The sequence below is a fragment of the Apus apus genome, chromosome 4 (genome assembly GCF_020740795.1).
Source record: "Apus apus isolate bApuApu2 chromosome 4, bApuApu2.pri.cur, whole genome shotgun sequence".
NCBI classification, from domain to species: Eukaryota; Metazoa; Chordata; class Aves; order Apodiformes; family Apodidae; genus Apus; species Apus apus.
In genome coordinates this window covers 57,259,332-57,284,273 of record NC_067285.1, presented here as the reverse complement: position 1 = coordinate 57,284,273, position 24,942 = coordinate 57,259,332, and the positions used below count along the sequence as shown (strand labels likewise).

Sequence of the window (24,942 nt, the reverse complement as noted above, 5' to 3'; positions counted from 1 at the left end):
GATCTTCGGTCTGGTTCTTGTACAAGCAGAGAATTGCTTCCTGCCGATGCTTTTAAATCAGTGGTCATATAGAACTCTTGACAACACAAAAAGGCTGCTCAGAAAAGAAAGAGCATAATGCCCATTTTCTTTGTTCACGGCAAAGCTCATTGCTGAGCAAAAAGATGCCACTGAAAGGCAATGAATCCAACAGCAAACAACGGCTTCAGTGTTCAGTCAAGAATGAACTGCTCAATTATTGTCAGCACTGTGCTCCACAAGAAACAGTGGTGTTATTAACAACCAGCAAAACCCAAACTGGTGACAGCTTTACAACGCAAATTCCAAACATTTCCCATTGATGAAATAACAGAATGAAAATTCTCTAGTGAATTATGTTGAGACCACAAAATCATCTGGAAGAGGAAGCTAGTGGTAACAGAACTTTTCAGCCATATTCACTCAGAATTGGAAGGATTACACCCAGAAATGGCTTTGGGTTTTTTTCCTATTTTATAGAGTAACGTGCACAAGTTCACATGTAACTCACAAAACAGTTTCAGAAGACTGCACATAACATTCAAAAATAAATACATGAAGCAAACATTCAGTGCCAGGGATCACCAAAACATAAGAAGTACTACTGAAGAACTACTGAAGTAGTCTTAATTCCACATTTGTGTTCCACATTCCAATAATTATATGATTGCCATCTGGCCTCATACCACACAGATGAGAAATGAAGGCTGGGCAATGAGATATGGCAGCAATTGTTCCACTTCTTTCTAAAACTGGAAAATGTTTTATTAAATTGGACAATTTGTAGGAAGGAAATTTTCAATCTAGGTCCTATGATTAAGGTAATCAAACGATGTTTCTGTGAAATTCTACTTTATGTGTGCCTCTATCTCTGCATCTAAAATGCTCAGTTCAGCAACCTAATTTTTCAGAAGTGATCACTGACTAAGTCTTCTCCAGTGTCTTGACAGCTGCATTTACTAGTCTGTGCTAGCAGTGGACTTAACAGGATCTGAACATACAGAGTACTATATAATGCCATGAATGCTTACTGAATGCATCTTGAATGCATCTTGCATCCAAAACTACTGGAATACTTTTTTACCCAAAACAGTGAGTAAACTGATTGCTCCTTCAGATTACTGTGAAACTAGCTTAAGACTTATGAACTCTTAAACACCCATGTGCAGAAGACCAAAGAAGAGCTCAGAAAAACTAATACCATCATCTTCACAGCAAAGTAGGAACAGTGTAAACTAAATGAAAAGTACCTGAACAAAAGGTAGTATCAAGCTATTAACACTATTCATTATGTGAGTCCTCAACCTGTGAAATAAATACTCATGCACTTAAATACTCCACAGTAAGAGCTAAGTATAAGTACATATTTGCACAGATTATTTAAATTCTACCTTCAACCTTTTGAGTGTACACCTTTGAACCTTAACAACTTCTTTTAACTTGGAAAATAGCAACTGGTAAACCTCTTCCCTCCTTTTTTTTTTTTTTTTTTTAAGAGGAAGAAGAGTAGTAAACAATAAAATAGTTACTTCACTGAGATGTTTCTTTGCAAATCCATAAAGAAACAGTTTCTCATGTTCCTGATATATGCTGGGAATAATTCTGTTTTCCAAAAAATGCTTTGAGGGAGCTGCTATGTTGAATTTTCTTCTAACAACCTAGTAAAACTGACAAAGAATGCAAAATTATTTCTGAAAGGCCAAGACTGCAGAGATACCTATGGCATAAGGACAACAGTCTTTTTTTTAAAAAAGACCAAAAAAAAAGTTTAAAAAAAGGTCAAAACTATGTAGCATCTTTCATCCAAATATACTGAAATGAACAGAAATGTGCCAAAACTGTAGCAAGGAATTGAAGACAAAGGTACAAAGGCGAAGCCAAAAATACATTTTATTTGGCAAGGGGCAAAGAAATCCCTGAAGAAAAAGGGTTCTTCAATTATATTTCAGAAAATAGAAAGGAAGCTATAAAACCATTATTTAACTGGAAAGAGAGTTAAAACATACTGGTAACTGACTGTAAGGCTATGACAGATTTTAATAATCTTGATGAAAAAAATCTTAATTATAGAAAAACATCTAAAAGTGGGGGGAAAATAGAATGTTAAGGAGAACAAGGAATTCTTAAGAACAACTAAATGTATTCTTACATTACACAACTGAAGAATTCATTGCACTTAAGTTAGAAGGGACTTTGCTTTACAGCAGTTGAGGAACTCCGAAAGCAAACTAAAGGGAAAGGCAGTAAAGTCCCAGAGGGCGATAGAAAAGCCAACAAAGCCAACAAAGCAGCAACTTAAAGCTGAGAAAAGGAGGAATAAGCAGGAACTGAGAGAGTTACAGATCAGACGTAGCAACTCTGATACTCAGAAGTCCTAGAAGACACTATAGAAGGTTAAAAGCTACTTAGAATTTGCTAAGAACAACATCTCATTTTCTTTTTGAGATGAGCACGGTAGCTATCTCCTCAATGAACTCTTCAGTGCTGTCCTACATGACATTCTCAAAAGCAAACAAAGAAATCATATAAAACATAAAAACGAAGGATCCATGCTTCAGCAGCCTTTGAACACAATGAGTGAAATGGTACAACCATGAAGTGCAAGACTCCATTATCTGAATGAAATTATTAAATATCCACCAAATAAATATTCAGACAAATTATAACAAGACAAATTTACAGTACAACAAAACTTTATGGACTCTGGATTCACCACAAACAATAAATTCAGAAAACCACTAAAAGCGTAACTGACGAGTATTCAAGTTCAGTTTAGAATGTATTTTAAGGGCATATTTGTTTTATTTACCATACGATTGTGAAAAAACCCTACCCTTTTCCCACATACCCAAAAATTAAAATGCGCACCAATATCTAAAATGCCCTTAGTTCTATAATTATTTATTGATTTATTTAATTTTACTTTACGTGACTGAAATTAATCTGCAACTCTGCACTGAAACTGAAGTGAGCGGTCAGAAACTTTTGGGTCATCATCAAAGTGGTAAGGGGAAAAATGCTGAATAAAAAGCATTCTTAACAAAGGCTGAATACTTTTCAAAAAAATCTTGCTATATACTTTACATCTTAATGGAAAGTCTTTGGATCCCTGACCTGATGTGAAACATCTGTGCAGTGCAACATGCCCCAAATATTCTCAAATATTCTCTATGGGAGTATCCCTCAAGGTCATGCCACTGCTAAAACATCTATTGAGAAGTCAAATAAATAAATAAATTTAGAGCAGCAGTTGCTGAAAATTATCTTTACCAGTCCCTGCACTATCATTTTCTCAGAGACTGAGCCACCGTTACATTAACTTACTCTAGAAACATCACATAACATTTGCTAGAATACAATTTGCAATTAAAAGGCCATGCATCTGGTAACTCAAATAATATATTCTGTTTCTGTTTGCAATTATTTGCCCCACAGTATTTTATACTCCCTAGTTTTTCATGAAACTGTCACTGTTCTAACAGATACAGCACTTCATACTTTTCTTATCAAGAAACTGACATTACTTAGGTTGTAGTGTGATAATGCCTTCTTGTATAAGCATGGGCAGCATACCAAAAAATGTAATACTGTTTTGTGGCATTCAGTCTGAAAACAGAAGTATTTTACTACATTGGATTCTGCATAGCCTACTGTGTTAGTAATCTATTACTGCTGAGTATCTATTGTTACAGTCACTGAAATGTGGCACACAGTTCTGAAATCCTGAAGCTGATGTCTCTCAAAAACCTGATACCAAATTAGTGTGGAAAAATGCAACTTCACCAAAATAAAATACAGCTACAGATTGCAGACAAAAAAAAAAAAAAAAAAAAAAAAAAAAAAAAAAAAAAAGAATAAAGACTATCCTTCAGAATTATGAAAACCAAGAGTTTTAACCTACTTAAGCATATCCCTACAACTTGACAAAGCAACTCAAGGCACTGAAAAATTGTTTCTACTATGTAAAATCAGTATTGTCCAAGAATGCAAGTGTGGGTAGCCCCCCGATACTGGCCCACAACAGCAAGGATCTACACAGACCTTAATTCTGACACAAATGTGGTTCTAAATCAGAATGACATACCAGGACTTAACACAGCTCTCTCAGGGAACCATGACTATTACTGGGATCAGGAGTGACACAGAGATAAATGTTTTATTTTTAAATTGTTCACAAGTTCTTTTCTCACTTATCTACATATTCCTACACTGCAGGCACAGCTTCTGGCAGAGAGGAGCACCAAACAGATTAGTTTCAGCTTCCTCTCAGCAATGCCAAGTGGTCACTGACTTCCGGGAAGATAAAGATGAAATAACATGGCAAATATTAAGGAACATAATATCTACCTAGACACATCTAAAAAGCACTTCTGACCACACTTAGAAGAAAATCAGGACACACCATCTGTTCTATGAAACCCCACTCTGGAATGAAAATTGGGCATGCAACTGCAGAGGGGAACCACAGCACCATCCAGAGAGGAATCCCTCATCTTCTCTGGAAGCCAAGATAGCAGGGTGCATTGCAGTAAGCAACTTTAACTGACTTCCATCTTTCTTTGCTATATGTACAGCTTTTTAAATTTTTTATTGCAACTCACCAAAATCTCTCTTTGGTCTTCCAGAGTTTTTAAAAAGTTTGAAAACTCATGGAGTGATGCATCTGTAATACAAAACCATTTTTAAAAGTTTAGTTATGTAGCAGGATGGCATGGCAAAATATAGTCACTTATAGTCACTTCTCACCTACCTATGTATCTTTCATCATCTGTCTCTGCATCACCAATGAATTCAAATTTAAAGTCTCTCAGGGAATGGGCAAATTTTCTCTGGGCTGCTGTAAGGTCTGCAAGATAAAAAAGCACAGATTGAATGTTAACGAATCATTTTAAGAAGGCTGGAATATCCCCCCTAACCCTAGAATAATCAACATTGACAAGAAACTCTTAACATAGGTGCCTAAGTACATTACAAACATCCAACATTGTCTAACCCATTCGTACAATATTAGACCTAATCTCACGTTTCACTATACCATTATGTAGGGTATAGGCCTTAGAAACAGACCTATTGCTACAGAATTTGAAGCCACAATACTCAGACTAAGCTGTACTGGTTGTCTTATTTCACTAACCTAAGTCTACCATTTTTGCCAGCATAAACACACATCCTAGAATTTTTAATGTACTTTACATAGAAAATTAAACATTTATATGTAAACCAAATTTAAAATAAATGCTGCACTGGAACTAGAAATTCCATGGTGTTAAACTATGTCTAAAGTTAGGTAACTGCACAGCATTAAAATTAATTTTATATAATAACTCTTTTGTAGTAGTCCTAAAACATTTCTTAAACCAAATTTTGACCTACTAGTATTTGACAATTTGGGTTCAAGGGACTCCATCCACTCTTACATCCCTCAGGAAGCAATCATACTCTATATTCAACCACAATATCATCATTATAAACCTTTACTAAAGATTTATAAAGGTGTAAATAAGCAGCGTACACACACTTATCTGTTGTGCTGACATGTGCAGGTTGGGGATGTCCAGAGTTCTGGAAAAATGGAATTGCTCAATGGAAAAAAAAGGATGCATGTCCTGGTACACTACTATCCAGTAAAGGTTTTACTCACATTTTTGTTGTCAGCCAAGGTTAAGGACAATCTGAAATATTTAGTTAATCTATAATCTTTTTCTTATCACAAGTACTTCTGAAGGGCTAAAAACAACTCTTAACGGACCAGCTAAGCATTTTGTTCCTTAATGTTAACTGGAGCTGAAAGACTACAACCTGGGATTTTTTTTACTGTTCTTGTTTTGTTTGTTTGTTTTAAATATCTTTATGATAGGTCCTCCATTCAACACACCGTATGCTTCATCATGTGTCATAGTCAAGTAAAACTTCAACATACAAAATGCTGCACTGAAAATCCAGTTCAACCACTTAAAAGGGTAAGTCTCAAATACCATATAAACAGCAAAACACAACCTAAAATGAAAAAAAAAAAAAAAGAAAAAGGAAAAAAAAGCCTTATGTTCCTTGCCATTCCACATTCCTTTCTTGTCATTCATTTCTCATGAGTACTTTGCTCAGCTATTGTGTAATAGCACATTTCCCTGTGATGTCATACTGCCAGGTACTCACCTCCCTTTTGAAACTGCTTCTAACGCCTGTACATGTACCCTTCAAGCCCATGAAGCTGCAGGATGCTGTACAGCATTGAAAGAAGGATAAGAAGGCTGAAGGAAAAAGTAATATAATTCCCATGCAAAAGGAAACAGGGGTATCTGCATTCAAGTATCTTGTCGGCTAAAAGGCTTCATGAATTGGACAGCAAAAGAAATGTTCCGCCAGCTATGAAGGGCTTAAATATGGAAAATAACAAGTTACACTTATTTGTGAGCCCAGTCACAACACAAGGCTGAAAATAAGTTTATTTATGGGATATTGGGTGCAACAACACACACTTTCCTAAATTTATTCAATTTTCCTAAATCAGATAATCCCCTACCAAAACCCTATCATATGAGAGCTAGCCCCATGCTAGAGGAAGGAATTATGTTTTCCTTTGCTTGTAGATGCAAAGTATTCAAATAATACTGAGCAATGTACAACCGCATGCACTCATCACCCTCCTTTCTCCTTCACAGACTCAAAGGGTACTAAAATAGCGAAGGTGGGCCCACAGGCTTTAATGAGCCTTTCTAGAGTGGTGCAAAACTGCCTCTTGCAGGACTGCATATCTCATCTCTCCATCAAAAGCCACCTCTTTGGTGACAGTGACAGCAGACAGAACCTCTGCCCATGCCCTGACTCCTTCACTGCAAAGTTCGTATCTTCATCAAGCTGAGAAGGGGCTGAATCAAAACACTGAGCTTCTCACAGGATCAGAAAGCCACCACCATGCATTTCTCTTTACTGAATCTGCTAAGGAATTGGAAATTACTGACTAAAGGACTGAGTAGGTGGTTGGAAGCAGTAACCTCTTATAAATATCAAGGCTAGATTTGAAGAGTTCCTGCATTAAAGCCTTGAAGACACATTAAATGTTTGTGATGTCTTTCCACAAATCATCTCTGAAATGTTTAAGAACTGTTCCAGAAAATTTTGGAAAGCATCAGGGGGTGTGGTAGGAGGTTAGGGGTTTGGAACAGAATAAACATCTGATCAATCAAGAAAAGCCACAGATTGAACCAACACCTAGAAGAGACAATGAAACAGGAAGAGATTTTCTGATGGATTTTGAGAACTTGGCACTTTTAACAAAGGTGAGGAGTCACTGGAGCAAAATAAAAACCAATCACATGGTGCAAGATGTAACTGAGAAGAAGCAAGCCTCCTGCCTGGGGGAACAACACTCAAATCACTTGGTTCAACAGACTGCTACAATGATCAGCTACCTAACTGTTGCCAAAGCAGAGATTTTTTAATCCTGCTTACTCAGCAAACACTAACTACAGGATTAACCCTCCAGTGTTCATACACCACCCATCAGTCTTGTTTTATTTTGACGAAATTTACATTTAAGGACACATTCTGTTTTCATTCCCCACACCAAAATAGCAGTGGTGTAACAAAACTAGCACCTTGCTGGGCAGAACCACTGGTACCCAGCTATTCACAGGAATGGAAGAGCTACTGGTCTGTCTCTTCCTAAACTAAAAGAAACAACACTGAATATCAAGAAGAGATGGAGGAAAACTTTCTCAAAAGATTAGAGCAAGAGTACTGAACTCATTCTGCTACAGCACCGGAAAAACTACAAGGATGGCGGCTAGAGTCAAAAAGATAACATAGCCCTATGTTAGATTTCTTGCCATCTGACAAGCCATGGTTAGAGAGAGACATATGAGGTCATCTGCAGCCAGATCTTCCAATGTGGGGCAAACAGCATGAAACTGCTCCAGCCTTTACCCTGGTAAGCTACATGTATCCTGCAGTACATACATACATTGACAAAATTGCAAGCGTTTATAAAACTCTATAAAAACAAAGTACATGCTGGTATCATCATAAGTACTCTCTTACTATTGTGTTACTACTTAAATGACAAGCATGGTTGCTTCAGTTAGAAATTTCATAAATGTAACTTGGCTCTCTTCCATCCTGTGTCAGAAGACCTTTACTACAGCAAAATTATTCACCTGGCACTCACAGATACATCCCAGTATTGTTCCACATCAGCATTAGAACTTGCAAGACCAGTATGTGCTATGAGATAGACTATAAACATAGATGGATTACAGTTACGTATACTGGAATAAGACATATGAGTATGGTATGTATCAAAACAGCACCGCCAGTTACGCTTATTATTTAAATAATGCTGTAGCCTACTGAAAAAAAAAACCACTGTGATAATTTAGGGAGCTGGAAAGTAATTATATTACTCCTTTTAATGTCCACATTCTACATGGCAACACCAAATAGAAAAACATAGGAAGCAGTAATTGGGATGTTGCTTGTTGAAAACCACTGCTATTATTTAAAGGGACGAACAGGGCATTCAACATCAAAGAGCGTTTCAATATCAACCAAACACTAACACTTTTTCCTGAGTAAAATATATTCTTGGCAAATCCATAAGGCAGAGTCATTTCAAAGACTCCCTTTCTTAAAACACTACAAGAAGTCAAGCTAAATGTTTTGATCAAAAGACCGAGGAGAAAGGCTGACACATTTCCGAAGAGAAGAACTTAAAGACATCAGGGCTTTTACTTTTTTCCCTTTGGTAATGTTCCTATCAGTACAACTTTTTTTTTTTCATGTTTGACTACTTATTTAAAAACACACCATAAGAAATGGAAGCAGGAGCCAGCTCCCACACAAACGTATCTATATTTTTCCATTCGAATTTGGAGGAAAATATTTTTGTTCCTTATCTGAGCTACCATGATACCATTAGTTGCTAGGTGGTGGCCAGCCCTCACAGCAGCAAACTCAAATTGTTCCCTTTACACTAAGATCAGTACTAACTTCAGTGCAAGCCACCTACTAAAACTTTTGCATAAAACAAAATATTGCCTCCTAAGGCTATCCGAGATCTCTTTTGCATGGCAGCAGAATTACTGCAAGTCTTTTGTTTTAGTGTTAATAGTTTTCTACAGTAAAATACGTATTTCTACATCAAGCTTCACTTTTACTGTATCATGATGATTCTTTAAGAAGAACTGGAATTACATCTCCATTCCCCATCCTTATCTACAAATCTCATTCAGACTAACACTTATGCTTCACTACTGTCAGATTTCTAGAGGCTTTATTTAACAGGGGTTAAAATTACTCTGATCTCGTTCAACAACATTCTCCTCAAAAAGCAAAAAGGTTAGTAAATATTTAGATTTAACTACCAAGCTCATCTTCAAGCTATCTTACTACATTAAGAACTAATATTAGACTTCTTGATATATTTTCCTTGCAGTAGACCAAGATCAGGCAAGCTACACACTGTTCTCAAACAGGCACAGACAAGCTGAGTGAGAGCTGGCCTCTCCTTTCTTCTGAGGCATCAATCTAACTTGCAAGAGCAAACAAAATAGCTTCACAGGAACAGAGTACTTAAAACACTTTGTCCAACAGCTGCAATAGGGGCTTGCTATGACATTTTGTACAAAAAATGTGACATCTCAATGCTCACAAAAGCAGCTCTCCCTGTTTCTCTTCTGTGTCCCCTTTAGCAAAGTGAACAATGGAATCTAATATAATGACACTGAGAACATGAACAGGATGTAGTTATTATCTTAGCAAAGTGGATAAACAGGATTTACTCACCAACTTAGCAGATGCAAGCCATGTGGCAACATTCTTAAGAGCTGTAATGTGTTCCAACCCCAAAAATCAAAGAAACTTTTTATTACTTGTTTTTATCTAATAAGTATACTGAAAGAATCACTATAACTGGAAAAAAAAAAATCTTACAAGGAAGCTGAAATACAAAGTTATTAATTCCCCTCCAAAACCAGAATGGAAATAGAATTCAAAGACTGAAAGGTTTCTAGAGTCTAATTCTGACAATGTCACATAGCCCGCAGCAGCTCACGAGTTCCTGAAAGCTCAGCAAATTCAGGTATGAGGATTAAAAATCAACTCATCATTAACTTGTCAAACAGCTCTTAACTTTTTGAGGGTTTTTTTCCCCCAGCATAATACAGTGTAAGCATATTTGGACTATCCCACACCTTTAAAACAAACAAGAGAAACCACAACAGCTCTCCATTGAATTCAACCAGCAACACAGCATTATGTGCCTGCTGGCCCAGAGGCACCTTTCCAGCCCCAGCTCCCAAGCTTCCAGCAGTTGGCAGCATCCCACCCTCCACATTATTATGCTCAGGTCTGAGGCAAACCTACATTAATTGTGCCAAAGTTATGTGAGTTATTCTTTACCCAAAACTCTTAGAAATTTGGTGTCAGAATTCAGTAACTCTAGACCAAGTTTACAGACACGTGCACACACAAATGAGAGTTTAAATTTTCCAAACAAAAGGAAAAAGAGGAAAAGGTGACAATATTTATTAAAGGGGTTTTGTTACCAAATCAAAGAAAAAAAAAAAAAAAGGCTTAGTATTTCAGCATCAAACAGAAAAAAGAAAATCGCAGGAAGAAAAAAAAAATCATAATTTATATGCAAATACAATAAATGAATAACAATATTAGGAATCTTAATCTCTAATGGAATTTTTCCTTTTAACTTATCACAGATAGGAATTGACGTAGCTATTCTGTTACACTAGAAGTGTAACAGGCAAGATAAGAAATCTTTCAGATTTTAACAGAGTAGACTCTTATTTTTATAGATATGTAAAATGTTTTAGATGTCATAACCTCCATTGTTTTTTCCTATAGAAAGTATGCAGCATAATAACACATATATCATCTCATCTACCTTCTAGTCTAGTTCTCCAGCTTTTACCAGTGAAAACAGACTTAATTCATTTCTCCTCTTTCTACCCTTGCTAGGACAAGGGTCAAAACTCCACATTCCCCCACACCAAGAAACAACCAACTAACATGTTAATTACCATAGTTGAAATATCAAAAAGTACTATTTTATGTGGGTATGGGCAAACTGACAAACCATGCTGATGTTGCCCCTCGGTTGCACCACGCCTTCTTTGGCTCTGGTTATTTGCCTTTTTAGCTGCATCTCTGACACCAGCAAGCCAGCCCTTCTCCACCCTGCCAAGGGCATTTTCCTCTCCACATCATAGAAGTCAGGCAGAACAGCACATTTAGTATCTCAGCAGAGATTAAAGCTCTCCTACAGCATCTCCAACGGCTCTTAAATAAAGTGCACCCCTCTGCCAGCTCAGATGGTGACTAAATTTTTCAGTTCTACTCTTAAGCAACACAGTATAAGTTACAATTCATGAAAGACAAAAAACAAGCTGCAACCCTGCTAATAAATTCACTGCTTCAGGGATAGAGAATAATGCTGCAACCACCCTGACATAAGACCTGCAACCTAAAGTGAGGGTCAGGCAACTGCGATGGAAGCCACGTGGAGTACCACAAGGATAATTTGCCTTCTAAGAAATCATAGTAATCTTCCTGATCCTTATAACAACCATGTGTCTGACAATAAAATACACCAAAAGAAGTTGTAATTACAAAGACCTAAGAAAAACAAATTTGCAGTGCAGAAAACTACGAGAGCATTCCACCAAATTCACATGGTACCCATAGATAAAAACTAGCAGTTCAGGATTTGCTGCAAAGGTTTCCCTGTATCATACTGCACCAAATACTGGCAAAATGGACACCAATATTAGGTATTAAATCTGGTCCCAAAAGAAAACTCTGCGTCAATTCAGAAGCAACAGTTTGAATAGACAACACCAAAATAGTTGTATCATCCAGCTTTCACAGATGAAACTTCCTACAAATATCTTCAGCTCTGTAAGAAGTACAGATCTACAAAATGTCTTCCATAAGTGACTGAACTAGAGAATGCGAGATGAAAGCATTCATTTCCACAGATCAGTCTTTTACTATTATTAATGCAAAGATGTATTAATTCAGAAGGTGAGATTACACTTCTACTAGATAATTTTCTAGCAGAAATGTAAGAATTATTTAAGTCTTTTGAAAGACAGCTCTGATCACTAAAAGGAACATAAAATTCCAGATGTTGGACTCTTGTCACAGTTTGACTCAGGATCAGCAATTAAACCAGCGACAACAACGCTCTTAATCCCCTCCCCCTCCCCCCCAGGTAGGGAAGGAGAGAGAGAATTGGAGAGAGACAATCTCTGGACTGAAAACTAAACTAGCAGCTTTAATTAAACACTAATGATGAAATAAAATATATACAATTATATACAAATGTGTTCAGGCAGTTTTCAAAACCTAAATAACAACAGGACATGCCTACCTAATTTCTTCAGTCATCAAAATTCACTCATAGCAGTCAGGTAAAGTTATTACATGAACACAGCAGGAGGATCTGACCAGTGAAGAGAGATTGTCCCATTCCAAGAAACAGGACTGACTTCATTACTATTCTGTTTTCTTAGAAAGCACATGTGTGAGTGAAACTCAGGGTGGTTGAGAAAGTTGGAGTGGAAGCACAGCTCAGCCTGGGATTGGAATGTCACAGCAAACATGCCAGCTTTCAGGTTGTTCATCTGTCACATCTGCTGTTGTTGAGCATGAGCATCTTCTCTGAGAGTTCACATCTAGTAAACAGTTTCAAGGAAGGTCTTTTTTGTCTCTGAAGCAGCAAGCAAGGGAGGATGGGGAAAAAAAACAACCAAACAAACAAAACCCCACAATATTTCCCTGCAGCTTATAGTTAAATGAATCCTGAACAGGACTTCATGCAATAATGGCCTTCTTCCAGACAGAGCTCTCTGCCTGCTTCATCCCAGCCATCCAACACTGCAAGTGTGAGAGCTTTTCAGGAGAAGGAGGAAAACAACTCCATAATGGGAAGTGGGCAGCTAAAACACAAGGAGAGCTGGTAGACACCTCACTAATGAACAAGTACAGCAAGTATTTTTATCATCTTTAAAAGCACATGCTGTTCAATTCATTGTTTGCAATATTTTATGATGCTGCAAATCTGCAGAAGTATCAACATTAAACATGAAACCATTTACCAAAAAATAATTTAAAAAAATATTTTAAAAAACCCAACACAAACCAAAAAACAGCAGCATAATTCACAATATTTTCTTTCTTCGAAATGGTAGATATCTCAAAACATTGTCAAGTTGCATGAAATTACTGCCTGTCATGATCATTTGCATATATAGACAAAAACCCAGAAGGAGACCAGACTTGTAAGATACTGCAATTTCTCAGCAACGAAACATGTCCAAACACGCACTCAGCACACTTGCATATGTATAATTAGAACATTATATGAAATAGCTACCAAATACTTTGCCATCAGTAATACCATAAAAGCTACATTTTCACCAGTTTCTCTGTTCATGAGCCATAAAAATGATGGAAAATTCTTCCAGTAGGCTGAGAAAGACCTTAGATAGTACAGCTTTATTTTCCCAACTGCAACTAGATTCAAACTGGAAACAACGGAGGAAATCACAATGAGGAACTGGCTACATAAATAGCTGAGATCTATAATTCAGCAAGTAATGGCCAAGTGGCCAAAATTTGAGCTATTTATTTACTTATTTACAAAAAGGTGAGAGTATGTGTGCATTTTGGAAAATACTTGACAATTTAAGTGCATTTCTACACAAAAAAAACCTTAATATCAAAATTCAAAATGCAGAGGGTAGGATTTACGGCAAGATTTGCATTAAATTACTTTTATTGAGGTATTGACTTTTTTGTCCACTGCAGGCAAAATGGGGTGAATATTCTGCATCATGATGGGAATAGGATGACCACAACAGGCCCCCAAAGGGATAAGAGTTCAGAAATAACTTTGCTGTAGCTAGACACAGAAGTGAAATGAATCCAAGTTTTGACAGAGAAAACAGCTGGCAGCCACTGTGGTGCAGAGGACAGCCGGTACTTTCACTGTGTATAGTTTCCAGAAAAAGCACTTGATAGCACAGCAGTGGGTAGCCAGACTAGATGCCCAAATTAAAAAAAGGTTTTACTACATACTTTTCCAAAACTGTCAAATGGAGATTCTAAATGTAAAGCAACACAACAGTTGTGTGTCTAAAGGAAACGTTTCTGATAGCTCTCACATGAACTGGATCTGGCTAAACTGCAGCTTCTAATTACGTCAATCCAAAAGTATACACATACACCACAGAATATTTTACCGTCCATGTGCTGAATACAGGATTCCTTTCAATAAACACCATTTAAAGCACTGAAATACATGAAACATTAAAGGATGAACCTCCTGCTCCCCTTTCACTGCTCTCACTGTTGTTCTTTTCAAGCTGCTGCTGGAGGACGCTGTGATGCTCCAGCATAATTTCACTTGCCAGCTTCTCTGATTACTGAAACTTATTTTCCTAGACAGAAGAATGAAATCATTGCTCCTGCCATCAGTAACCGCTAACAGACCTTGCCAGGTAATATTTATTTATGTATTCAATTATGCACTATGGTATATGCCAAAAGAGAAACTTATCTCTGGTCTGGACAGTTGTACAATATTTGAACTCTATATGCAAAGAAATTGTGCAATCCTTCGGTCAGTTTCAGATTAGACATGTTACAAGAGGCTACTGAATCAATTGTGGGATATGACTATGTATGTAGAAGAGACACACAAACTTACTAACTCATTAAGAAAAAACCTTCTGACCTTCAAGTTACTGGCACACAAGCATATGAAAGCCCCACAACTCTGGGATTTACATTTACATGACATTCCAATCTGGATATCAGTGGCTACTGGTTCCCAAAGCAAAGACCACTAAATTATCAAAAAAAACCAAAACAATTGAGCAAAAGCAATTTAGGAGAGTCAAGAGCAACCACCATATCCTTATGAGAAGAACAAGGCATGAAATAAACATCTAGCAATCCTGCACAGCAATACCAACATAACCTATAAGCAGGAAACAAAGTAATTTGTTTAGTCTTCTAATGCAACACTCCTATTTCATTTTGTTTTCACACAAAAGACTAACAGTATATAACAGTAACACTCTTTTCTAGATTACCTACATCATTTATGCTTTGACACAAGAACTAGCTTAAATTTACTATCGCTGTTTTAGAGGAAAGGCAAGCTGCTTTTTTTTCTACATAAGCAAAAAGTATAATTTTAGAGTGACAGTACTAGCCTTCATATCTTTTTTCATTTTCCATAACTTAACTGTTTCAGCTGCATTACTATGAACTCTGTATTTCTGATACAGGGTGTTCTCAAAAGAGGAAAGAAAATACAGTTTCTTGCAGAAGTCAACCAATACCATGAAGATATTCTTATCGCTGTGGTGGTATGAAGAACACTTCATGTAATAGATCAGGAGTACAGATGTTCAGTACTTGGTTCAGCAGTGTTTCACTGATAGAAGTTGAGAGAAGAGAGTGAGCCAACATTTCCAAAGATGAAGTTGTTTTATAAAACTTTGGGATTTGTGAAGTTTCCATTACCATTTCTGGGGTCAAGGCGCTAACAAACTTTAGGGAATTGGTTTATAAAGCAGGAAGTATTGATTTTCACTTTGCCTCTCTTCCCAGGACCCAACAGCAACAGTTATGTTCCAGTACTGCCCTGCTTTTCATCACTCAAGGAACACACAACACTGCCTTGCTAGCCCAAACACAGTCCACATACTCAGAGCTCTAACAGCATGTCAGAGAGAGCAAGAAGTAGACAAAAGGCGAGCAGATCAATAAAGCTGATCCATGACTGATCACAAATGTTGTCAATTCAAAAAACTATGCCTGGGTTCCCTTCTCTAAAACAAGATAAAATGACGAAAAAAAACCCCACACAAAAATTCCATTCTAATAGCCTAATAGCTCAAATGAGGACCTGTTTGCACAGTGAAAATCTATGTTATATATACAATACTTAAAGAACAACCCCAAACTTCAAGGATATTGCCTGAAAATACCACAAGTAACGGATAAATTACACAAGAATCCGAAGGAAAGGCTTCAGCTTTCACCAATGAACATACTCTATCTGTTCAACAGAGAGTTACACTCGGCACGTACACTTACATATACAGAGTTGTTCTATGAAGAAAAAAACAAACTACTTGAAAATCAGCTTAAAAGAAAAAAGGTGGTGTTCCACACCTTCTGTGATAGCCATCTTGCAATAAGATCATGGAAGAGCACTAGCAACAAATCTACGAGGAGAAATATAAGTTAGAAAGCAAATCACAGAATGACAGAATGGCTAGGTTGGAAGCAACCTTCAAGATCATGAAGTTCCAACCCTCCTGCAGGGGCAGGGACACCTCTGGGTTGCTCAAAGACACATCCAACCTGGCCTTGAAAACTTCTAGGGAGGGGGCCTCCACAACTTCCCTGGGCAACCTGTTCCAGTGTCTGACCACCCTCACAGTAAAGAATTTCTTTCTAGCGTCTAACCTTACTCTACCCTCTCCCAGTTTAAAGCCACTACCCCTTGTCTGATCACTACAAGCCCTTGTAAGAAGTCCCTCCCCAGCTTTCCTGTAGGCCCTTCAGGTACTAGAAGGCCGCTGTACGGTCTCCCCAGAGCCTTCTCTTCTCCAGGCTGCACAACCAAAACTTTCTCAGTCTGTCTTCATAGGAGACGTGCTCCAGACCTCTGATTATCTTTGTGCTTCTCCTCTGGACTCTCTCCAGGAGCTCTATGTCCTCTTGCCTGTGTTGGGAGCTCCAGAACTGGAAACACAGTACTCCAGGTGCGATCTCACAAGAGTGAAGAGGAGGGGGAGAATCACCTCCCTTGGCTGGCCATGTTTCTTTTGATGCAGCACAGGATACAGCTGGCTTCCTGGGCTGCAAGTACACATTGCTGGCTCATGTCGAACTTCTCAACAACCAACATCCTGAACTCCTTTTCCTCAGGGCTGTTCTCAATCCATTCTCCACCCAGCCTAGATGTGCCCTGACCCATGTACATGACCTTGTACTTGGCCTTGTTGAACTTGTTTGCATAGGCCCACCACTGAAGCCTGTCAAGGTCCCCCTGGAAGGCATCCTTTCCCTCCAGCATGTCAACCACACCACACAGCTTGGTGTTGCCAGTAAATTTGCTGAGCGTGCTCTCAATTCCACTGTCCATGTCACTGCCAAAGACATTAAACAGCACCAGTCCCAGTGCACAAATCAAAGCTACAAGAAAGCTACACTTAGGGGGGTTATTATCAAAAGTCAGAAGACAAACTTCAGGTATGACAACTGTGAAAAAGTCTTAAACCCAAAACATGCTAAGAATAAGGACTAGTCATCAATGCTTCCTACCCTTGCAATCTCAGCAGTGCAGAACAAGCCCCTTTACAGGATAGCTGTGGCTTGCCAGGGAGTTGGCCTCTGAGACAAAAATTTACCTACAGCTCCACTTGGTACACAGCATCTCACATCCCACTGGAGGGAAAGGGCACTTGCCACCCTCCCATGAGACCTTACCACACATATGTTGTGACAGTTTCTTTAAACCAGCCCAGGGAGAGAGCCACCACGGCATGAGACCCACCCAGATACCCTGTTCCTGCTCTGCTGGGCCACTGAAAGAAGTGACCAAACTGATGCCACTGCTGCTAGGCCAGTAAAGAGCAGCAGGAAAACAGCTACTGCCACTTATTACAGGGAACATAACTGCACCACTAAGCCAGCCTGCAACTTTTTTGTCAAAAGGGTGTGTACAAGCAGCTGCCGCCAGGTCCTATCACATTGAAGAATTTATAGACTAAAATTACTTACTGCTCTTCAAACTCCCAGACCCATAGAGTCTAGATTTGTTCTGAAGAGATATAAAGAAAGAAATACTACTTTATTTACCAAAACTTATCACTTGAAACCTTATGTTTACATCACCAATGAAGAGATCGTTACTACTCTATGCAACCCAGCCAGCAGTATATGCTTTAGTACTTCAACTGTAACACTTACTTTGCTTATCGAGAAAACACTAACATACTCCATGCTGAACATGACTTGAAGCATTACACTACTAAAGCATTTAGTGCAGCTGCACTGTGAGGTTTGGGATGAAAACCAGGAGAATTCACAATTCCTTCTCTCTGACATCTTAGGAAAAAAATCACAAAATCTATTATCTGACTGGGCTCAGCCAACACTGATGATAAGAGGGTGGTCCTGTCTGGCTGCAAGCTGACTGATGAATATTCAGCAGCGGTATGTTCATTGTTCAGCTTGAGATTGTAGGATAAACACTTTCTACACTCCAGCTGTACTGGCTTTATACCTCAAACTTTAACACTCATTGGAACAAACTGTCCTGGCTGCTCACAAAACTTCAAATGTGGACGCCTTTCAAATCAGATTATTTATGCATACATCAAGCTTGGAAGCAAGTATAAAACAACAAAAATGATGGAAGAAAGGAATTAACTAACAATCCGTGACAGCAAACAAAGCAAAAAATTGACAAAAGGCTACAAATGTGAAATCTTATGACAACTATGAGGAATAATTGCCTGAATAGATCTAAATTTTATCAGGTTGATAGGGAAGACTAAGAAGTTTGCTTGTCCCACCCTCTCCCCCGCACACATTACAAAAAAACAAAAGCAAAACAAACAAACAAAAAAGTCAAACAAAAGCAAAACCACACACACAGAAAATGTTACCAGTTAAAACCATCATTCAACTTACCCAACTGCCATGTGTGTTTTACCTAAGTTCATGCACTTAGAGTATAACTCAACAAGAAACCAATTTGTTTGGCAGAAATCTCAGTGAAAAGGGCTCTTTTGTATACCATCTTAAAACTAACTAGACGTAAACAATTAGTTTTCTGTGGATCCCACTAAAGAGATTGTGCTTAAATACTCTCCACTCTCTGGCTCCTGGCAGATAAACAGACTTTCAGTCTCAAGTGATCAAGCCTGAGTCTTTTGAAACAGAAATACAGGTGACAACACTGCTACATGGAAACTACCGATCATAAGCTGTTAAAGAAAAATAAAAGCCTGTTTGTTGTTGGCTTGGTTTTTTTGGTTTTTAAAAAACTCTTTTTTTCCAGTTTCACAGGCCTTTAGGAAAACAAGCACTTTGTTTATGAAAGTCACTCTGAGTTACAGATTATCAAGTCTCTGGAGGAAAAAGGATTAATACCAGGAACCTACAACCCATAAATCTCGGTTTAACAGCAGCAGGACCATGGGGCTCTCTCTGTGCAACAAACAGGCAGAGCAGAAAACCCTAACATAGAAAAGTCACACTTAAGACAAAAGTTCAGGTACTTGAATCACAACACCAATGCTGGGACACTGGTTATTTCTGTAACAATTTGTAGCATCTCTATTTTAGGGAAATAGGTTTTATTTCTCTATTTTTACCACTTTGTTTCAAAGAGAAAAAAATAGATGAGAGAATATAATGTAAAATAAACTAGGAAAGAGCCTGGATGCTAGAAGAAACCTCTTTCTCCTTTTTTAAAGCTCTCTAGCACAAGTGACAAGAATGGTGACAGAGGCAGAAAAGGATATATATTCCTGACAGCATGTAGAAGTACATAAGGAAGACTAAGTAATGTTGCTAGTTACTTGTAAACATTAAAAATAACTTGACCCTGGTGATGAGGGTGGATTTTTCTGTAATTTTTTTTTTAGTCCTCTTCCTTATCTTTGACTTTTTAAGTAAAAATAAAAAACAAACCTGTCTTTCCTAATGCAATACCCCTTGATTTTGTCATAAGGTTTATATTACATTGATCACAGCTGGAAAACTAAAACCTTTAACAAAGACTTGTCAAAAGACACATTAACTACAAGAGCAATTGGACCAGTGAAAAACACTCTAAAATTAACACCACATTTCAACAGATATGGAAGTGGCAGTTATTGGACAATGTAAGAGACTTTTTCCTAAAATTCAGCCTTTGAATCTGGCTCCTTCAGTAGCCTTCCCATACTCAAATGAAACAGAAAACCTCCAACTCAGGCTAACATGAGAGGCACAGACTTTCCATTTAGTCAAAGTCATAAGCTGAAAGCACGAGAGCGAAAGACAGACTGACTGCCAGTGCAGTGATTACTCAGCTAAGTCAAGTCACAGGGGAGCACGGGTTTTAGCTACAATGCAGTATTTGCCCCCTTCCCTAAGTACCTAACGTAGTATTAAGAAAGGGTCCAATATCAAAAGTCACTTCTCCAATCAAAAACATATTTCTTGTCCTAGAGAACTGAAATAATTATATTCTCTTTATCTCCTCCCTCATAAAGACAAAAATCCAAAAGAAAGCATTAGTACAACTACCTGAACGAGCTCTGTAGCTTATAGCAATTGTGACAGCAAGCACACAAGTGTTCCCTCAGGTTCTGGTCTCCTGTCTCACCACAATGCCTAATCTTGCTCATCAGAAAACAAGGTGAGACACAGCATAAAAACTAGGGATTTAATCCCACCCCCACCTTTCCAAGTGCCACAGTAATTTAAACATCTTTGTTTTAAATAAACACCACAAGAAAGGCATGTGTTGTACATACAGCTACATAAGACAGCCATTTTGGCTGGACATCCTTCTATGCTTTCTGCATGAAAAAAAACAAAACCAAAATTAAACAACAAAAAAAGAAAAATCCACCAGCAGACTATGCAAACATTTCATAGCTGGTCTCCTTAATGCAAGGTAATTATCTATTAGAATACTTGAAAAGTCTGTTCTTTCCCCTGAAGAACAACTATGAATGAATGCAGCATCCTTGATCCAACCACAGCTCACAGCACCCTCCCCTCTACAACAGACAAAACCTTTTCCCAAAATTCTGCTAGTATTTCTCACAGTTTCAGGCAGCTAACTGCAAGAATCTGTGAAGAATATTTTTTTTTTGAAACAGTTCACTTTGTCTGTCTGGAGCACCACCTTGATGAGAAAACCTCCAAGCAATTGTACATTATTGTTACAGAGCAGTAACACAAACGCTCTGCCACATCAAGTCAAATCCTGCAACAACAGCATGCTCAAGAGCTATTCAACATACATGTATTTAAAAACCAAACATAACTAGTATAATATTGTAAAGCAGGTGTCCCACGGCAAGCTTGTGAAAAGCTGACAGTAATTTTCTGATTAAATAGACAAGTCTATCACAACACAAATGAAGTACACTTTGGTTTGCTCTGACCTTATTTTGAATACAACGGAGTTAGGCTCATTCAGTCTACCACCTATGGAAATAAGGCAGTGAAACACTGGAAATCCTGAAGTATTCAATGCATGCATTTGCCAATAACAGCTGAAAAAGATATTTTTTTATTTCTGTAGGAAGCAAGAGCTTCTGACCTAGTCCTAATTATGTAAATCAGAACAGTTTCTAATGAATTGGGGTCCATGAACTGCTGGCTGATAGCAAAGACAGAAATGGCCCACAACTGGTCCTCAGAATCACTGTGAACAAATTAATGCACTGTCCTACTACATCACATAATCTAACACAATATTTTTATGTTAGGATAAATGAATGAGAAATGCATTCTAAAGTCAAGCATGCTCAGCTTGCCTGAAGAAATAATATTTGAAAGAAAAGTTTAAGACAAGGTGGCAGTTCATAGCTTGTTGCTTTTTCTTCTGCTCCTTACAAACAAAAGTTATTTATGAATGTTGTAGAAAGCTGCAACATACGTGCAAAATCCCCTGGGGAACTAACACATTTGCTTTAAAATTCCTTGTTAATCTCATTTTCTAGTACTGGTCAGCACCAAAAAGAAAATAAATTCTTACACTAAAAGGTCCTCAGTGTATTTCTTCTTTCATTTACTAATGTTTCTTCTCATGTCCAAATTTTATACTAAAATTATTGCTGAAGCAGGGGAGAAGAACCCCATTTTAACACATCAGCTGTGATATTCCAAAATAAATTGGATTCTTAAGCAGCACTAGGCTCTACATTCATTACTTAAACTGCCCATTGAAACTGGCACATTTCCATGACTTACAAAAACAAAACACAATACACGTACAAAAATCTACAAACACAACTCCATGATCAAACTCAACAAATGTGTTCAAGGTCTAGGCTGTTCTGAGTATGTCCAGTACCAAAGAGCATCAGGATTCACAATCCATGGCACCTTACCTGCTTCACAAATTGTCTAAGAACATCAGCTCTGTTCTTCTCAGATGCTTTGCTAGAAAAGCCTGCAGATATGCAAGAGGTTACTTCTTATAGTAGGATGGCACCTCCCAGACTCAGGAGAGGAAGACAAGAAGTAGATGAAGCAGCTCAGTGGGGATCAGCAGCACAGGTCAGGCCACTAATACAGTCACAGGAGGTTTATACTTGCTTTTACTAGTATCACAATGACTTAGGGTTACCCACATTTTTTTTAAAATTACAGTATTGTAGCAGGATTGTTTCTCACTGTGCAGCACAGATGAAGGCCATACTGGCGTAAAAATCTCAGGATGGATCAGTTAGAAACTACATAACAAAGAACATCAAGCCTTTCATTATTATTAGCTTCAGCAACTAAGGCTGGTCTACTTTTGAAGCAGTGTTTTTGCTCAGGATTGATCCTGTTGATCAAGCTTTAGAGCTGTATGCCTACCTTATACTTGAGATTGAGTCTGTAACTGCAGCCCACTGAGCCTCTAGTAACCTGTAACACCTGTTAGATGTCGTTCATTGTGACTCCATAAAATGATAAGCTCCCCTTCCTTTCCACCCAAAAGGCCAAGGTCCATGAGAAATTTTAAGGGATGACTATAGCCAAAATAAATATGGGTTTTTTTCTGAGTAGATGCAAATGGTACAAACTCCATGGGGAGAAAAAAAATGGTGTGCAGAGACCTGTAACTGCGACTTATTTCAACTTAAGACAGAGGTGTTTTGCAATGCTATTTCAAGAGCAAGAGTGTCCAACTAAGAAATGCAACAACCCTGGTTCTATGCAGACTTGCTAGCTCCCATTTACCTTTGTTCTTATTTGTGTTGACTGAGAGTGAGATGAGAAAATGCACAGAACTGCTGGAGAACAGGTGTCAAGGATCTTTGCTGGTCAGTAATAAAGCTCTTCATACCAGCATCACGACTCCACCTCTCCAGAAGCAAGAGATCTACGGAGAAAACTGACTGTAAATTGTGTTGTTTTTTCATTGTTTTCCCCAAATTCATTCCACCAAAGTAAGGATATTTGCAACTATACCAGAAATACTTAGTGAGATGCATAGCAACGACACATATTTTGTTTGAATCTTCTAGCTTACGTATCTTCAAGCATTTTCTAGTTATAAACAAAGGCAGAGTCAGGACGAGAGTCTTTCACTGCAAAGGAAAATAGCCCTGTTTTGACCTTCTGAAGAAATTTCAAAATTAATAGAAGGAGAATAAGAAAAAATAAAGAAAAATGAAGGTAGGGCACAGGTACAAATTCGCAGAGTATCGGTCAGACTCGACATGTAAATGGCTAGTTTTAACTATATATAAAAAAAGTATAGCTGGATACACTATGCAATCTATTAATTATATACACATGCTTAACGCAGACCTTCAGGACCCAAGCTGAAATAATCTATGCAGTTCAAAAGACTGGAATGAGATTATCATAGAACAGTTAGTAACCTCACTTCTTTCAACTCTGTAATCTCTTTGATTCATTGCGTACTCTGGAACATTGGGATGAATTACATACACTTCATGCCATTATCACAGCATTGTACTTCAGTCAACAAAGTGTTTGCAAGCTAAAGAATCGAAACTCTACGTTTTTAATTTTTTTTTTTCATGGCACTGGAAGACACCACCTAACCACAATCAAACACAAGCAGAACTACTCACGTAAGGCATTCAGAGAGATACTGCACACAAGTATTGCACTGAGCAGCATCTTGAACTACACTTGCACCACAAAACATGAAAGACCATGTAGCCCCCCCACTTTTTCCTCCACAAATTAACTGAGGTGAAAGAGGCTAGCAGCTCTGAAGAGCACCATACAAAAGTCTAGCCAGTTTCCTTGCTTCTGCATTATGAAGTAACATGAAATACATCATCCATCACACAGCCAACTTCCACTTCAAAACTAAACACTGACAACCTGTATTTTCACTAATTGCTGCCTTATTGATGCTGGAGTATTTATCATATTAAAAGCCAGAACAAAGTTCAAACCAAGATGATAACCCCTGGACATGTGACTGCTAAGTATTTGAGCTGGGGAAAGGCCTACACACAGAAATAAAACTCTCTGCCCCAGTTCACCAAGTATTTCCAAAAGCAGATCAGGGAACACACAATAGTGCATTTAGTGCAACCAAAAAAAGTCTGAAACACAGAATTCACTCCCTAAAGGATATAACTGGCAGAAATACATGCAGAAAAGCTGTTACTTTGTTAGCGTCCAAAATCAGTACTTCATAAGGCACTTCTAAAAGTCTTTGAATCCATTACTCCCAACCCCACTAGTAACACATCAGGAGATGATGTGTGCAAATAGATTTAAAAAAAAACCAAAAGAACAGATTTTTCATTTTCGTGACATAAAGAGTACACTCATAACACCAACAGGATTTACTTCCCTAGGAAGTCTGTGTATTAGAAACAGTGAGTTGGCAATTTAAGCAAAATAGCACATTCATTGGACACACCTGAAACCCCTGACCAATGTGCAGTACTTTGTTTCTGCTACTTCCCCCAGCTGCAAATGTAGCTCCACAACCAAACACAGGATCAAGATGTGAATGGCAATCCTTGGGCTTGTGCAATCCTGTACCCATGGGAAAACTGCTGAGGACACACAACGCACATGGAAGTGACCCACCATGCACGTTCTTTTAAAAGCCACAAGAGCAAACTGATATGGCAGTATCTTAAGAAAAGCTGTATTGAAACATGAAGCAAGTCT

General features: G+C 38.0%; 1 protein-coding gene across 2 annotated transcripts in view; it reads right to left on the bottom strand.

Moving 5' to 3' along the window:
* Positions 1 to 24,942, bottom strand: part of ARHGAP10 (Rho GTPase activating protein 10) — a 144,843-nt gene that overhangs the window by 98,459 nt on the left and 21,442 nt on the right. For both annotated transcript variants that reach the window (XM_051619965.1, XM_051619966.1), the window contains exons 2-3: positions 4,769 to 4,864; positions 4,620 to 4,681 (exon numbers count right to left, since the gene is read on the bottom strand). In XM_051619965.1, coding sequence (XP_051475925.1) covers positions 4,620 to 4,681; positions 4,769 to 4,864 — 158 coding nt within the window. The remainder of the gene's footprint in view (positions 1 to 4,619; positions 4,682 to 4,768; positions 4,865 to 24,942) is intronic.